Genomic DNA, 17,107 nt, shown 5'->3' with positions numbered 1-17,107 from the left:
CATGGTAACACAAATGTTACTTAAGTCAAATTAAGCGTAGTTCTTTCCCAGGCAAAGATTGTGATGAGGTCAGCCCTTTAAAATGTGTTGGCTGGTCTTTCAGAGGATCATTTATGGTGGTATTAAATTCTCTGTATGGATTGCTTATTTTCAGGTGATGCTAGAGTTGATGATTTTTAAGGCACAGTAGGCTTATAATGTAACATATAGAAGTAAAAATAATATGAGCATTGTTTTTTCTGGATAGACAAAGATGTGTTATCAGTGACTGAAAAAAAATAAAACTGACAGCCTGTAAAAGGAAGAGTAGGAGGGACATAGGGGTAGCTGCTCACCTTTAGCTTTTCTGTGGAGAACTCACCATGCCACTCCTGCCTGGGAACTTTCTTTACTCTTGACCTCTACAGACACCAGACTGACATCAGTGATTTTCCATTTCTGTCTCCTCCTCCGTGGTTACGCTCTTTAATGGTCCACTGGTGAGGGGAATCCTAAATTTTTAATTCAAAAATAACTCTAGTTTATATTAAGGGTTAATAAAGTTAAAAATAAAGAAGGCATGGCTTAGCCAGGAAGGGATCGTCCCACATTCCATAACTTCAGAGAGGAGTAGCATATGACTCCCTGTCTAGATTAAAAGCAGAAAGATGAATGAGCTGCTGAGTAATGCATCACATAATATGCTTTGTATTTTCCTATTAAATTTACAAGGGTCTTAAAGGGAAAGTCCACATATGGTGTGAGAAGTAAAAGGAGACACTCTTGGCACTTTTCTGTAGATAATATACCTGAACCTTGTATGAGGTGTGCCCTAGGAAGATGGTAGGAGATGACACAGGTATTAGCCTACATAGAAGATTAAATGCTGTCCACGTGTCAAGAATTATCGTTACCAACACTGATTAATGATGATAACCATAGTATGAAGTGGGTGCTCATGGTGTTTATTAAGTAGTCTTTGGTTCGTTGCATGACCTTTCATGGTGTGGTAAAAAGAGTTTTCTCTACAACTGTTGTAGAATACAGATTCTAGAAAGTAATTATTCATGGTTCTTGTCTATGACCACTACCCCTCTGTTAGTTTGTCGGACTGTGGTGGCTTTCATGTTGCTATGATTCTGGAAGCTATGCCACCAGTATATCAAATAACAGCAGAGTCACCCATGGTGGACAGGTTTCAGTGGAGCTTCCAGACTAAGATAGACTAGGAAAAAAAGGCTGATGATCTACTTTCAAAAAGTAGCCAATGAAAACCTTATGGATCACAACAGAGTATTATCAGATATAGTGCTGAAAGATGAGCCCCCTAGGTTGGAAGGCACTCAAAATACACAGTGACCGCAACAATGGATCTGAAGATGGTGCCAGACCAGCAAACGTTTAACAACTAACAACAACTTGTATATGAAAGCACTTGTGGTCTTTTAGTTAAGTGGAGTTGTTGATTGGGAATTAGCAGACATGTACCATTCAGACAAAACCTGAATGGACACCTCTTTCATTTCTTCCTCCTTCCTGTCACCTTTCTCAAACCATCCAGGTGTTTTTAATGTTCACCTCACACTATACGGACTAATTAACCATGTGGGAGTGTGTTTCCCAGCTTTTGTCTTTCCTTCTCTCTTTCTTCCCTTCTCCTCACCTCTCCTGTCCTTGGTATTCCTGAATGTGTTTATCCCTTCTTCTTTGTACAGTTGGCAGTTTTTCAGAGCACTTGGATCAGATAAATGGACGCAACGAGTGTGTGGACAGTACAGATATTTCCGCAAAGCCCTCCAGTGAACCTGCTTCCCACATGGCTCGGCAGCGATTAGAAAGCACAGAAAAAAAGAAAATCTCGGGGAAAGTCACAAAGTCCCTTTCTGCCAGTGCCCTGTCCCTCATGATCCCAGGAGGTAGAGAGACAACTACTCGCATGAAATTGTGTGATCTGTGCATGTGGTCCCCTCCGCCTTCCCCCAGTTTGGAATGTTGGTTGAGATGCAAGATTGCTTGAAGCAGTTATAGGTGGTATCCCAGCCTGTTCTCAGAGCTTCTGCCTGCAGACCCCAGAATTCTCCCTGCAGAACCTCTGCACCCCCTTAAGAGCATGTACAAGTATTTCATCTCACTTCTTTCTACATCAGGGGATGAGCAAGGCTTCCTTTCCACAAGGCTTATTTCTTTTATTTTATTTTCTTCCAAGTGATAAATTTCCCTCCTCTGAATAATTTTTCTTCCCTAGACTGTGCATCATTTGTATACTTTACAGAGCTGTTTACAGCATATGTGTAAGAAAGCTAAGTATAGTTTTTTTTCCTCTTCTAATTAAAAGAGGAAATAGACACAGAGAATGTAAGCTTTTCATTTCTGGGGCTGCACAAAGTCAGAGCCAGCCCTAAAATTATGTCTTCCTAATCCTGTTTGTTGATCTATGCCTCCTCCTACTGGTAGTAAAATCATTTTCTGCCCCGTACTGGAAAACTGGGTTTAATTATGGTTTTGTTGAATTACAGTATTTTTCCACAACCTGGTTTTGCCTCTACTGATCACTAAGTCTGTAGTGATTTCACTGTCAGAGATGAAATATACACCCTGGTGTTTGTGACTTATCACTCAAATGAGAGCAAGGGAGTAGAAGTGGGAATTGGATTATATTGCAGAGGCTTATATCTGGAATACAGACCGTGGATAGATGAGATTGTTTACCTTTTTAAAATTTCCTATTTTTGCAGAAGGAAATTTGATCTAAACAAATGCTCATTTGTAGGTAGTGTTTGTTCTAGCAGATTCAGTTTTCTGGGGGACATCCCATTTAGCACGATAAAACAAGCACCAATTTCCCAATTTGAATGCCATTTATAACCCAAAGGTGATGGCCCCCAACACAGCTGCGCAGTGGGGAAGGTAAGTTTGAAATAGTCTGGTCCATTTTTGAAAGCTGGTGAAAAAGTCCACACTTTGGTAAAGTAAGGGAATTATTAAATTTGTGGCGATGAGAGAGACCATCATGGTGTAGAGAATTGGGCTTGGATCTGTGTGTGTCTACACTGTCCTCTTCCCACTTGCATGTTGGAAGTTCCCTGCCCACCAGGGTGCTGCTGTTCCCTGGCATTTTGATTAGACAGAAGAGAGCCAAAAAAAGGGAACCGAGATGTCCCATGAAGTCAGAGAGCAAAGGTGCATGGGTGGTGACACATTTAGGTTTGTTCAATTTGGACAAACATAAGAATTGGACAAAAGGTAGTAGGGTTACTCTGGCTTATTGTGGCCACAGTGGAACTCTGGTGAGTCTTCACTAGTGCTGGGCAGTTTGTAGCCTGTCTCTGACTGAGCTCACATTTAAACGTCAGCATCATCGTAGATTATTTTGTCTTTGTCTTAGAATCACACGTACACACACGTGCACAGATAATTTTAATGGCCAGTTAAGATCTGTTTAGATTCATGTGGATGCAATATTGATGTGAACTACAAACTAAAAGTATGCTTGTTTATAAGCCAAGGCAAACAGCAAGCAGAACTGGTGTTTTGACTATGAACTAAGTTTCTCTTACAATTCCTTTATTTCTCTCACCTGCATTATCTTCTCAAGCACGTTATTATTAGAAATGCAGGTAATATATGAAGAGAATCAATTGTTACCATAGTAATAAGGAGTCACTCTGAGAAGTCACCATTTCAGGTTTTTTTTTTTTTTTAACCAGAATTCTCTAATCAATACTAACTTGATGACATTGTAAAAAGTAGCTGGTGAGTTGATAAAGTCCTTTCCTGGCCATATATGTTTGTAAAAAACCATTAAAGTTGTTAAGAGCAAGATTTGGAGTCTGAGTATCTTTCATATAGTCCGTACAGTCCTCTCTGTGTGAGGATGTACTTGAAATAAATGTATCTATGACTTATTTCTTTAATTAAAATATATTAACTAAAGATATCACAGCCACAGAGTAGCTAGATTTTGTGTGCTTTAATTAGTGTAGAGAACTAAAAAATTATAACTTTAGAGTATTAATTGGAAAATTAGTTAAAATAGAAAAAATTTCAAAGTTTCCTTGACAGTCTTCTATTTTGAAGTTCATATTAATTACCAATATAATATCAACACTTTTTGTATTATTTTTTCTTGATTTGGCTATTGGAAATGAAGGGATTTGTTTTGTGACCATGCCTGCAATCCCAGCAAGGTGAGGGCTAGCTGCATGGGTGTCTGTGGGACCAGGGTCAGCTTTGATGACAGACTTCTTTGTTGTAGATATGTTTGCTGTTTCTCCACTGGGAAGTCCAATGTCTCCCCATTCCCTATCCTCGGACCCTTCTTCTTCGCGAGATTCCTCTCCCAGCCGAGATTCTTCAGCAGTGTCTGCCAGTCCACATCAGCCCATTGTGATCCACAGTTCAGGAAAGAACTATGGTTTCACCATCCGAGCCATCCGGGTGTATGTGGGAGACAGTGACATCTACACAGTGCACCATATTGTTTGGGTAAGACCAACAGTCTCTCATACTTGTTGCTTTTTGTTTCCAGCTGTATCAGAGAATGAATATATTAGCTGAAGTACAGTTAATATCAAGTGTACTTCCTGTTAAGCTGCGTTTGGCACATGTTTAATTTTTCTTTTAGTGCTCTTTCTCTTTATCTGTGTGGTGGAATTGAATTTAGCAAAAACTAATCTTTTCTCATACTTCTGTCAGGTTTTCATATTTGACCGTCCACTCTTGTGTTCCAAGCTGGCAGAAATAGCTGTAGAGAATCCTATTTCCATCCTTCTTTCATTCTCTTTTTCTTAGTCTTTTCCTGGCCTTCTTTTTAAAAACCACATTCTCAATTCACTTGATTTTTTTTTTTTTTTTTTTTTTTAGGAACCATAGGACTTACCCTATTTTAGAATAATGACACAATAGGAATAGCGACCATGTCTTTTTGATTTCCCATCAAAAGCTTAGGATCATTTGCTAATTAACCCAGAATATTCTGCCAGAAGAAATAGTAGGCATTCAGGTCGTCATTTGTTTGCTTACGAGTATTTATTCTCCTCTTGGACTATAGAATGTAGAAGAAGGAAGTCCAGCATGCCAGGCAGGACTGAAGGCTGGGGATCTGATCACCCATGTCAATGGGGAACCAGTGCATGGACTTGTCCACACGGAAGTTATAGAGCTCCTACTAAAGGTATTGTGTTTTTTTATATCATGACCATACAGGTGAGACAAATTGCCAGAAGGAACTAGTAGTTCCAAGAGATTGATTTTTTTTTTCTGTGACACATCCACACGCACAATCTCATTAATGTGAAAGTATTCGTTACTCAAAGGTTTAATGTGAAGATAAAGACATTATGAATTCTCTGGTTTTATGTCAGGAAAAAATAACTTTATATGCCCACACTCACTTCATAATTTGAATTTATTCTCATTCTAAATAAGCGCTGTCTTTGTTTCATGTACCTCACATAGTGAAATCTGTTTGGAAATCACCTATCCTGATTTTCTTCAGGAACAGTCAATAGGTTGTAGTCTGCTATAGAACCCAAAAAACCAAACCCACTGCCATCGAGTCGATTCCTATGGGACAGAGTAGAACTGCCCCGTGGAGTTTCCAAGGAGCGCCTGGTAGATTTGAACTACCGACTTTTAGGTTAGCAGCCGTAGCTCTTAACCACTACGCCAGCAGGGTTTCCACAGTCTGGAATAGTGGAAGACAAAGTGGCATTAAACTGTGAGGTTGGATCTAAAGGTTTACTCTGAGAATTGGATTCCTTTTGAAAGACAGAATTGTGAATATATACACATGTTCTATGAATTACAAAAATAAGTGTTAGTGGGAGAAGGGGTTCCGGCAATTTGTTAGGCCTTTTCCCCGCCTCAATCAAATTAATTTGAATAGAGATTAACTTCTGTTTAAAATGTAAGTTTAATAAAGTCTATGGAGTAAAAAGATCACAGGAAGCATGAATACCTATATGTGTAAAGGAGAGAGAGAGAAAATACACCGATCTTCTCAGACAGTTCTGCTGAGTTATTTACTTTGCCACCAGATGACTCTAGAATATAAATTTATAGCTCTAAATAGGCATCTGGTTTAAAACAGAGACAACTTTGAGTTTGACTTTAACTTTTTTAGAAAAAGAAGGCTAATTTATCTGTGATCAAAATGCAATTTCTAATTATAAGGCTATTTTTATAAATCAACAAGCAAATGGAGCTTGCTTCTCAAGCAGTGTGCTTCAGACTTTGTAAGGGAGCTATCAGATGTAGAGATGTGAACCATAGCTTGAACCTATAACCTATTTAGGGAGACAACAGATAAACACCTATGCTCTTTGGAAACCTTCTGGGGCCGTTCTACTCTGTCCTACAGGGTTGCTATGAGTGGGAATTGACACCACGGCAAAGAGTTTGAGTTTTTTTGTTATTGTTGTTGTTATTGTGTGCTGCCAAGCCAATTCCGACTCATCGTGACCCCATAGGACAGAGTAGAACTGCCCCATAGGGTTTCCAAGGCTGTACTCTTTATGGAGGAGCCCTGGTAGCACAGTGGTTAGGCACTTGGCTGATAACTGAAAGGTGAGTGGTTTGAACCCACCTGCTGCTCCACAGGAGAAAGATGTGACAGTCTGCTTCTGTAAAGATTACAGCCTTGGAAACCCTATAGGGCGGTTCTACTCTGTCCTATAGGGTATCAATTCGAAAGCAACAGGTTTGGTTTTTTTTATTTTTTTTTATTTAAATCTTTATAGAAGCAGATTGCTACATCTTTCTACCATGGAGCCACTGGTGGGTTCAAAATGCCAGCCTTTTGGTTAGCAGCTGAGCACTTAACCACTGTACCACTAGGGCTCCTATAAATACATATACGTTATATAAATGATGTGCCTTCTGATCCTTTCTGGAGCACTTGCTCTGAGGCGGATACCATAGTAGATGGTTAGTAACATAGAAATTAGGGTATGGTCCGTGCCCTGGAGAAGTACAGGAGATGTAGGTAAGCAGGTAAAATACAACTTAATTAGTCAAGGCCGTAGCAGAGGGAGGACTTAAATAGTTTTGGGGAGAGTGAGACAGGTCATCACAGAGAAGAGACATTAAGCTGGAACTTGAAGGAAATTAGGAATTTGAAAGGCACTACAGGGAAGTGGGTGTGCAAAGACTTTCAAAAGCAAGTGTAGTTAAATGACTTTTCTTCTCCATTCCCTGTCATTCCTCCAGCGACACAAGTGTATTCTTCAGAAGGCTTGGGGTCTGGCCTAAATTCTGGGAGGAGTAAATAGTGTCTATATCCTGAGGTCCAGTGTGAAGAAGGAGATGACAGGAGAGTTATTGCAGTTGATTAACTTATAACATTAATGAGGTTTTAGTCTTAGGCTCAAGCCCCATGGGGGATTGGGGCTGACTAATGCTGTCATCCATACCTGTGGGATGTTCCCCTAACTCTAGCCAACTTCCTCACAAATGCATGCTATTCGTCACTGGAGGGATGAGACTGAATATTGAGAGAACATTACAGAATCATAGGCAGTGTTGTAAATCATTTTATGGTCAAGCTGAGCACACAGCAGATCTGACAGCAGTCTTGCAGATGAGATGTGGAGTTACTATTAAAGTTCCCTGCATAATCCCTAGTGCCTGGTACATTGGTGGATACTCAATGAATGATTGTTGAATTGACATGAACCATGGGATTTCTCTTTGTTTGCTGTCCAGATGTTACCACGAGAGGAGCCAAGTGCCACATGACTATTTTTGTGGTGTCTTGACTCATGTCTTAGCGTACATGCCATTGAGTTTGATAATAAAAGCCTTAAGATCTTTGGAGCTAGTCTACAATTTTGTTATATGTCTACTAAGTAGAAACAAATGGCATTTCTGGCACCTATGTGGATAAGACCTGAGTTTTTTAGTTCCATTTGCCATCCTCTCTGATAATATTCTTTGTCCTACTGGGGTGTCCAGGAAATGGGAGACAGATCAGGATTGCTACCTTTGATATCCCTTCACTGTGAAATTCATGGGAAATGACCTCAGCTCCTCCAAGACAAAATTCAAGAAAACATACAAAGATTCATGAATCTGACTAGCTTCATCTCTTCTATTACCTGATCCTATAGTCTAGTGTTGCTCCATTGCTGGGTCACAGATCTAATCATAGTGAAGAAGGGCCCAGGGAAGTTTTTTCCCCTTTGTCTCCTATACCCTTTCCAGGTGGTTAGGGAACCCAAAAGTAGGCAGACAAAGGTGTTTACTATCTCCAAAATGCTCCTTGTGCTTTTCTATGAGCTTGCCTTGACCCTTTGTGTTAGAGACTAAGTCTGTGTTCTGTAGGTAGCTTTTCTTAGTGATCATTCATCCTACTAGAACTTTTTCCACATCTTGGCATCAGTGAGTAGAAGATGATCCATACGATTTTAAATGGTAATATATGTTTGGCCTTTTACATGCTTTTTAACAGTATTGAGTTATATACAGAATAGTTCCTGCCACAGCATATCTTGTATCATATGTCTGCTCATAAAATCAGAATAATAAATAATAAACTGAATGTATATTATATATACACACACATATATATACGTATGTATATATGCATATATATGCATATATATACATAGGCATTGGTATTTCGTTGAAACATCATGTTCATTATTTTACAAAATTTTTTAAAAATATGATTCTGGATTTCAAAACCTCTCTTTCTCCTTACTATAAAATTTGAGTATTCATTTCCCCTAACGCTGGCAAGATCCTTTACAGAATTGATGTTTCCATTTTTAACATTTTGCCCTCATTTGGCTACAGAGCACCTTCCACAACCTAAACCCCTCATTCCTGGGTCTAGTCCACAGGACTAGACTGTGTTGCTGAAATTTCTTGAACATACTGTAGTTGAGAGCCTCTGCCCCCCTTCAAAGTCATGGTGTGCTCTGTCACAAATCCAAGCAGAGGATCCTGCCTCTGGTTCATAAAGAAAACACTCCAGAGGCGCAACCAATGTAATGAAACAAAGAGGATATAAGGGATTTAATTATCTTCTCAGAGAACTGTGTAATCATTCAGCTTTCTTCCAAACTTAGCCAGCAATTCTTGAACAAAGAGTGTAAAGTGACTAGTATCAACACTGGGCTCCTACGTGCCATCACTGGTTTAACATCAGTTAAGCAATCCAGTTTTCCTGGATGCTGTTTACATGATGTTGTATACTTGCAAAAAACTTCACAAAAGCTCATGACACCCTTAGAAAAAGGTGGAAATAACCTATCACATAGGGCTGTATGTGTATGTAAATACATATACAATATTTATCTTTTGGATTATGAACATAGTAAGCGTTTTCCACATCTTGTGGTCTGACATGATCTCCTCTACCCTCGCAGCTTCTAAGTGAACCTGGTGTGGAAGGGCTAACTTACATGCACAGAAAGCTTGTCCAAGCTCACTCAGCCTCCGAGGTCCATGGAATTATAAAATCTCATGTTTATCTAGTTCAACTCCCCATTGTATGAATCCCTCAAAATGCATTCCTTTCTCTTTGGCTCACACCTCTCTGCCACAAAGAGTTAACCACCACTGTTCCACCTTTAGGCAGCATCAGTTTTTCTAAAAGAACTTTTTTAATGGGCCAAAATCTGACTCCATTTTGGAGGCCATATTTACTCAGTCATATCTCCAGCTTCTCTGATAACCTACCAGAGTTAACTTCTGTAATCTAGGAGACTTGGTATTCAACTAGCCTGCTTTCTGAGTATAGCATTAGTTTAAATTCATAATATATGAGAGAAGCCCTACAACTTCACCAGCCTCTGCTTCAGAAATTTCTTTTCCATGAACTCTTGGAAACCTCTAGATTCTAAAACGGGGACCATCCATGGCATCATTATTACCATCCTCACGTATTTGCTGAGCCCTTGATATGTGCAGAACATTGTTCTGGGTACTACTAGAGTAATACAGCAAATCCCACATAAGAATAATAGCTAATAGAGAGAGAGCTCTTGCCCCCTGCCAGGCTCTGCTCTAAGAGCTTTATGGAAATAAACTCCTGTAATCCTCATAATTGCCCTATGAGGTAGGTGCTATAAATATGTGTCCCGCTTTACAGATGAAGAAACTAAAGTACAGAGAAGTTAGCAAGGTAGTGCAAGGCTATGTGCTAGGAAGGAGAAGAAGAGAACTTGAACCTAGGCAGTGTGGCTCCAGAGCCTGTGCTTTCAACACTACACCATACTGCACTACACAGGAAGGCTCTGTTGCCAATAACTGGTTGTCTAATGTTCACAGGGGAAAACAGTAGCAATATCAGTGTCTTAGTCATCTAGTGCTGCTGTAACGGAAATACCACAAGTGGATGGGCTTTAACAAACAGGAGTTTATTCTCTCACAGTCTAGTGGGCTAGAAGGCCAAATTCAGGGTGTCAGCTCCAGGAGAGGGCTTTCTGTGTCAGCTCTGGAGGAAGGTCCTTGTCATCAATCTCCCCCTGGACTAGGAGCTTCTCTGCGCAGGGACCCTGGGTCCAAAGGATGTGCTCCGCTCCCAGCACTGCTCTCTTGGTGGTATGAGATTCCCCACTCTCTTCTCTTTCCTTTCCTTTTATCTCCTATAAGATAAAAGATGGTGCAGGCCACACCCCAGGGAAACTCCCTTTACGTTGGATTAGGGATGTTACCTGGGTAGGGGTATTACATCCCACCCTAATCCTCTTTAACATAATCTAATCTTGCCTCATTAACCACAGACAGAGGTTAGGATTTACAACACATAGGAAAATTACATCTATCACAAAATGGAGGACAACCACACAATACTGGGAATCATGGCGTAACCAAGTTGACACATATTTTTGGGAAACACAGTTCAGTCGATGACAAGTAGGCTATGATCAAAGTGTTAAACATAAGGAGAAGACTGTAAATACTGCAGACGTTCTGAAAAAGGAGAGACGGCTTTCCATCAGGGCAGACAGGGATGGCTTTGAAGAGTTGAGTGTTGTCTGAGCAAGACTGTGAAGGATGGGTGGAGATCCAGTATATGGAAAGGGGGTGCAGGACAGCCTAGGCAATACAAAGAGGGTGGGTAGAAATGCAAGGGCAGGAGAGCCCAAGGTCTTTGCAGTGCATGAGTGAACCAGTGTGGCTAGAGCCTGGGTTCATATGTAGGATAAACTGTGCAAGATGTCTGGGGCTGGATTGTGAAGAGTGTGAATTAGGGCTAAGGCACAAGTATGCAGGTAGAGCACCATTTCCCCATCTGCATTTTGCCGAGAAAGAAACGTGAAAACAGTCTAACTCAGTACATTACTCATGACCAGCTGATAAGCTAACATATAGCCAGACTGAGAGAAGAAAGTGGATATACTGACTTCTGCTATTGTATTTCGTTCAGCCAGAAATTAAAATAATTTCCCTCCTACTGTGCACTAATCATACAAATAGCTTCAAGTAAATGTGAACTAATTGAACATTAACAGTATATTGCTCCCCCCCCCCCGCATTTTTGGTTATTTTTTAAACAAGTGCTGCAAAATTTCTTTAGTAAAAGATCACTCATTCTTCAAAAGAAGTTAACTGGTGAGAAGCCAACCCAGTAAGCCTCACTGAGCCGAGTTCAGGTAGCACTCACTGTAGCTGGATGGATCCACCAGGTGGCAGGCTTCACAATTCTCACCTATTCTCTATAAAGTTATATTTCTGATATTTAGCATTTGTTTTATCATTAGTGTTTCCAACCAGATATTTGCACTCTGCATCCTTTGTGTGTGTATTGTTTCTTAAGGAAGCCGCATTTCAGTGTATTTCCACAAGTCAAATGAACTGTTCTCTGGAGCTCCCATATTTAGAAATAAGAGAGATCTGGGTTTAGTTTTTATAGGGAAAGGGAACATTTATACAGAGCCTAGTTAATGTGCTGTAATTTAGCAAGCTCTAGTCTTACTGTGGGGCCCTGGTGGTGCAGTGATTAAGCATTCGGCTGCTAACCAAAATGTTGGCAGTTCGAATCCACCAGCAGCTCCTTGGCAAGCCTACCGGGCAGTTCTACTCTGTCCTGTAGGGTTGCTATGAATCGGAATTGACTTGATGGCAATGAGTTTTTGGTTTGGTTTAGTCTTACTATTTTCTGATGAGAAATGTTCAGTATTTATATTATGTTTATCTTACACAATGCTTATGATATTTTTATAGCTCCTTAATTTCTTCTTGACACTCTGATACTTTGACTGTTAATTGTGTCAATCAACTCCCTGGTTCACTCACAACCACTTATTAAGTACAAGCCATGTGCTCTGTTAGGCACAGGAGAGGTGGAGAGGATCAGGGCTTTCCCTGCCCATAAGGAACATGATTTGGTAGGAAGGGCACTGGAGGTGAGGGGACAGGAGAGCCAGGCTTGGGCTCTTCCACGGGGCTCTGGGAGCTTGGGGTATAAGCTCGGTGTCTCTGAATCTGTTTTACTTACCTATAAAGCAAGGATAATAGTCCCTTCCTTCCTCATGAAGATGTTGTGAAAGAAAAAGTCTCACTAATTGGTCATGAAAATAAAGTAAGAGAATGTATGTGAAAAAATCTTTAAAAATCAAAATGTGCTTTTAAAAATGCCAGGTGGTATGGCTAGCGTCTTGTAGATAAAGACACAAATGTCAATGCTGAATTATATTAGAAGAGGTTAGAATTGTATTTGGGCTCAAGTGACTCATGTGATAGCTAGAAAACCCCAATGATCATTATGGCTCTGTGTGTCCATGCTGAGTGTGACTGTGGGAAAGGATGGAAAGGATTACAGTGAAAGTCCTTGAAAGGTGAACTTCCAGCCAAGATTGTTGCACCTTTCGTTCACCTAAGGCATACAGGAAAAACAAAAATTTCAGCATGGCCTCACTCAGTTTGTAAAGAGAAGACCCTATTCTAAAGAACCTTCATTGGCAGACTTTACATACTTAAAAGCTGGATTTTCTGTTTAAAGAATTAATAGAATACCAATCTATGCTATCAGACACAGGTTTATTTTTAAAGTTTTTAGCACTAGCATATAGAATGTATAACTTATTCTTTAAAAATGAAAAAAAAAATAATTCTCTTGTTCAAGTTCCAATCCTATTTCTCTAAAATATTTCTTAGAAATATGACATTAGGTATGCGATTATATATTCTTAATATATGAAGAACTCAAATCAATGATAAAACACTAAGACTTTCCAATACTAAGATGGATGTAAGACATGAACAAATAATTCCCTAAAGAAATGCAAATGACCAAAATATATAAGAGACAGTGTCCAGCCTTGTTAATAGTCAAGGAACAAAGATTAAAACAAGATATCATTTTTACTTATAGTATTGATCATTTGTTTAATATTAATACTCAGTTCTGACAAGACTGTGATAAAATAGGTACTCGTGTTTCTGGCAGGAATATAAATTGACAACCTTTCGGGAAAACAATGTGTCAGTATGTACTAAGAATCTTTAAAAACTTCAGATAGACCCTTTGATTTCAGTTTATCTAGTCTAATTACATAACCTCTAGAAAATGTCAGAGATTAGGACAATGATTTATGGATTGTTGTTGTTGGTGTTAGGTGCCATACAGATGGTTCCAACTCGTAGCGACCCTATGTACAACAAAATGAAATACTGCTCGGTCCTGCACCATCCTCACAGTTGTTGCTGTATTTGAGCTTATTATTGCAGCCACTGTGTCAGTCTACCCGGTTGAGGGTCTTCCTCTTTTTTGCTGACCCTCTCCTTTACCAAGCATGATGTCCTTCTTTAGGGACTGGTCCCTCCTGATAACATGTCCAAAATATGTGAGACAAAGTCTCTCCATCCTTGCTTCTAAGGAGCGTTCTGGCTATACTTCTTGCAAGACGGTTTTGTTCATTCTTCTGGCAGTCCACGGTATATTCAGTATTCTTCACTAACACCATGATTCAAAGGCATCAGCTCTTTGTCTTCCTTAGTCATTGTCTGGCTTTCCTATCTATATGAGGCGATTAAAAATATCATAGCTTGGTCAGGCACGCCTTAGTCCTCAAAGTGACATTTTTGCTTTTTAACACTGTAAAGAAGTCTTTTGCATCACATTTGCTCAATGCAGTACGTCATTTGGTTTCTTGACTGCTGCTTCCATGGGCGTTGATTGTGGATCCAAGTAAAATGAAATCCTTGACAACTTCAACATTTTCTCCATTTATCATGATGTTGCTGATTTATGGATAAGGATATGTATTTCAGTTCCCATAAGAATTGAAAAATGGATAACAGTAGCAATAGGGAAATAGTTAAATACATTTTAATTTACCTATCTGTTGGAAAAATATTATGCAGAAAACAGCGTGACCACGGTAAGGTCATGGAAGCTTCGTAGACACATCCAAACTCCCTGAGGGACCGGATTACTAGTCTGAGGGCTGGAGATCATGGTCTCGGGGGACATCTAGCTCAATTGGCGTAACATAGTTTATAAAGGAAATGTTTTACATCGTACTTTGGTGAGTAGCATCTGGGGTCTTAAAGGCTTGTGAACGGCCATCTAAGATACTCCACTGGTCCCACCCAGTCTGGAGCAAGAGAAAATGAAGAAAACCAAAGACAAAAGGGAAAGATCAGGCCAGAGGGCTAATGGACCACAACTACCACAGCTTCTACCACCAGTCTGATGCCAGCACATCTAGATGGTGGTCAGCTACCACCACTGACTGGTCTGACAGGAAACACAGTAAAGGGTCCCAGACAGAGTTGGAGAAAAGTGTAGAACAAAATTCTAACTCAGAAAAAAAGTCCAGACTTAACTGGTCTGACAGAGACTAGAGAAACCCCAAGAGTATGGCCCCTGGACACCTTTTTAACTCAGTACTGAAGTCACTCCTGAGGTTCACACTTCAGCCAAAGACTGGACAGGCCCATAAAACAAAATGAGACTAAATGGGAGTCTTGACGAGAACCCAAGGTCGAGAAGGGGAGAGTGTTGACATATCATGGGGTTGGCAACCAGTGTCACAAAAGAATGTGTATTAATTGTTCAATAAGAAACTCGTTTGCTCTGTAAACCTTCCTCTAAAGCACAATAAAAATATTATGTAGAAAAAAACATGTTTTTAGAGAATAACTAATGATGAAGGGAAATTTTATCAAAATTATTTAAGGTGAAATTAAAAAAACTATAAATATAGTAAGATTAAAGTTATGTTTATAAAATGTATGTGTGTATATATATACATATATACATATATCTTTAAATGTGCATATTTATGCATGCCTGAAAAAAGACCAGAAAGAAATGCACTGAAATATTACCAGGAGTAGTGAAATGGTAGTCTTCACAATGATTTTTATTTTATTTTACACTTAACTACTGTCTTCTTACAATGGACCTGTATTACTTCTCAAATCAAGGGGAACAAAATAGACATTAACATTAAAATAGTCATTCCCTCTTCTTTTGGTCCCCTGGTGATCCAACCATACTTAACTCCCCATGAACTGGTGCCACTTGGAGCTCAGTGCTAGGGGTTTTTTTCCCAGGCATAGGCCTGTGAAAAAGGCTCTTCTCATACCTTGTGTATTTTCAAGTTAATCAGGGCCATGTCTGACTTGGAAAGGACATGTTTCTCCCCTGGTTATTAAGAAATTCAAGAAGAGGTAATTGATGCCAAGGTGAATGGGGGTTCAAGCCTGTCCATCTGCCCTGGTCACCCCTCAACCTGGCTTCTGACTCCACTATCAAACCCATCCCCAGGGCCTGCCCAGAGAGCCCCTGTGCTGGGATTAAGTGAAAAGACACAGAAACCCACTGGAAATTGTCTCACCTTTCGGGACTCAGTTAAAGAGAGGCTGTTTCATAGTGGCTGCCATAAATGTTCCAGCTCTGCAAGCTGACAGGTTTTATGGAGGCAGAAAAGGAACCCTTTAAAATAATTAAATATAAAAGTCCCATTCAATTGTCCTACTCTATGATTTCTAGGCCAAAGGAAAACAAAAAAAGGAGAAAAAAGAAAAATAAATCAACCGAGGGCTGACATCCCCTGGGGACATTTACACTCAATACATATGGATGAAGATAACTATTATTTATAGAGCCCTTTCTACGTGTCATACTTGGTGCTAAAGAATTTACAAACTTGATCTCATTTAATCCTCATGAGCTCTATGAGATAGGTGTGGTTATATTGTTAGATAGTAAAGAAAATCAAGGAATAAGAAGGATAAGCAATCTGCTGAGGTCTCAGAGCTCGGATTTGAACTCAACTCTGAAGATTCCAGAGCTTGCCCTCTTAAATAAACTTCACATTTCGCCTTCCACCTTTTTATACTGTCAGGACCTCACTGACTGAAGGTTTATTTAGAAATGGGAGGCCTTATATGTATATGCTCATATGTATTTTTATTTGTCTTTGAATCTCTTGTCTCTGTTCTGATCTCGTTTCTTCACGGCATTTCTCTTTAATACCATCTCTTTCTCTCTCTCTTTTTTAAAATAGAGTGGAAATAAGGTGTCAATCACTACTACCCCTTTCGAAAACACATCAATCAAAACAGGACCAGCCAGGAGAAACAGCTATAAGAGCCGGATGGTGAGGCGGAGTAAGAAATCAAAGAAGAAAGAAAGTCTAGAAAGGTTAGTTAAATCGTATTCCTTGCAAAGTTGGTGTATTCCCATGTTGGAGAAAAGTTACTCCCTACTTAATTTAAATGCTTACTTATAAGAAAGATCTGTTTCTCTGTGAGAAATTTTATGGTATGGTTCATATATATTTATGTTAAAGTTCATATTCATAGTATCATTACTTTTCATAGTAAAAGGATTTACATATTTACATTGTAGAAGGATTTAGATTGCTTTTTTTCATGTGTAGATACCATGAAAAGCGCTTTGCTGTTTTTTAAGCCACTAGACTTCATTCAGTTGAACTGGATTTGAGGAACTCAATCTTCAGGCAATTTTTAACACGAATCTGCATTTAATGATGTCCTTTACATTATCTAAAAACAGTTGCTTTATTTATTTATTTTTTTCACCAGAAACTGGAATGTAGATTGATTGATTGATTGATTGATTGATTGATTGATTGATTGATTGATTTTTGGCTGACATGTATTTTTTCTTTCTTTTTTTTTTTTATTGTACTTCAGGTGAAGG

General features: G+C 39.4%; 1 protein-coding gene across 5 annotated transcripts in view; it reads left to right on the top strand.

Annotated features, from left to right (window-relative positions):
- The window catches only part of MAST4 (microtubule associated serine/threonine kinase family member 4), a 755,237-nt gene that overhangs the window by 728,171 nt on the left and 9,959 nt on the right, over positions 1–17,107 (top strand). For 4 of the 5 annotated variants that reach the window (XM_023729575.1, XM_004374531.1, XM_012554988.1 and 1 more), the window contains 4 exons: positions 1,695–1,895; positions 4,235–4,464; positions 5,030–5,152; positions 16,449–16,585. In XM_023729575.1, coding sequence (XP_023585343.1) covers positions 1,695–1,895; positions 4,235–4,464; positions 5,030–5,152; positions 16,449–16,585 — 691 coding nt within the window. The remainder of the gene's footprint in view (positions 1–1,694; positions 1,896–4,234; positions 4,465–5,029; positions 5,153–16,448; positions 16,586–17,107) is intronic. The other variant, XM_012554989.1, reaches the window with a different exon arrangement.

This window comes from Trichechus manatus, unplaced genomic scaffold (assembly GCF_000243295.1).
Source record: "Trichechus manatus latirostris isolate Lorelei unplaced genomic scaffold, TriManLat1.0 scaffold00029, whole genome shotgun sequence".
Lineage (NCBI taxonomy): Eukaryota > Metazoa > Chordata > Mammalia > Sirenia > Trichechidae > Trichechus > Trichechus manatus.
Note: the sequence above shows the minus strand (reverse complement) of the source record. Positions and strands in the feature narration are given on the sequence as shown.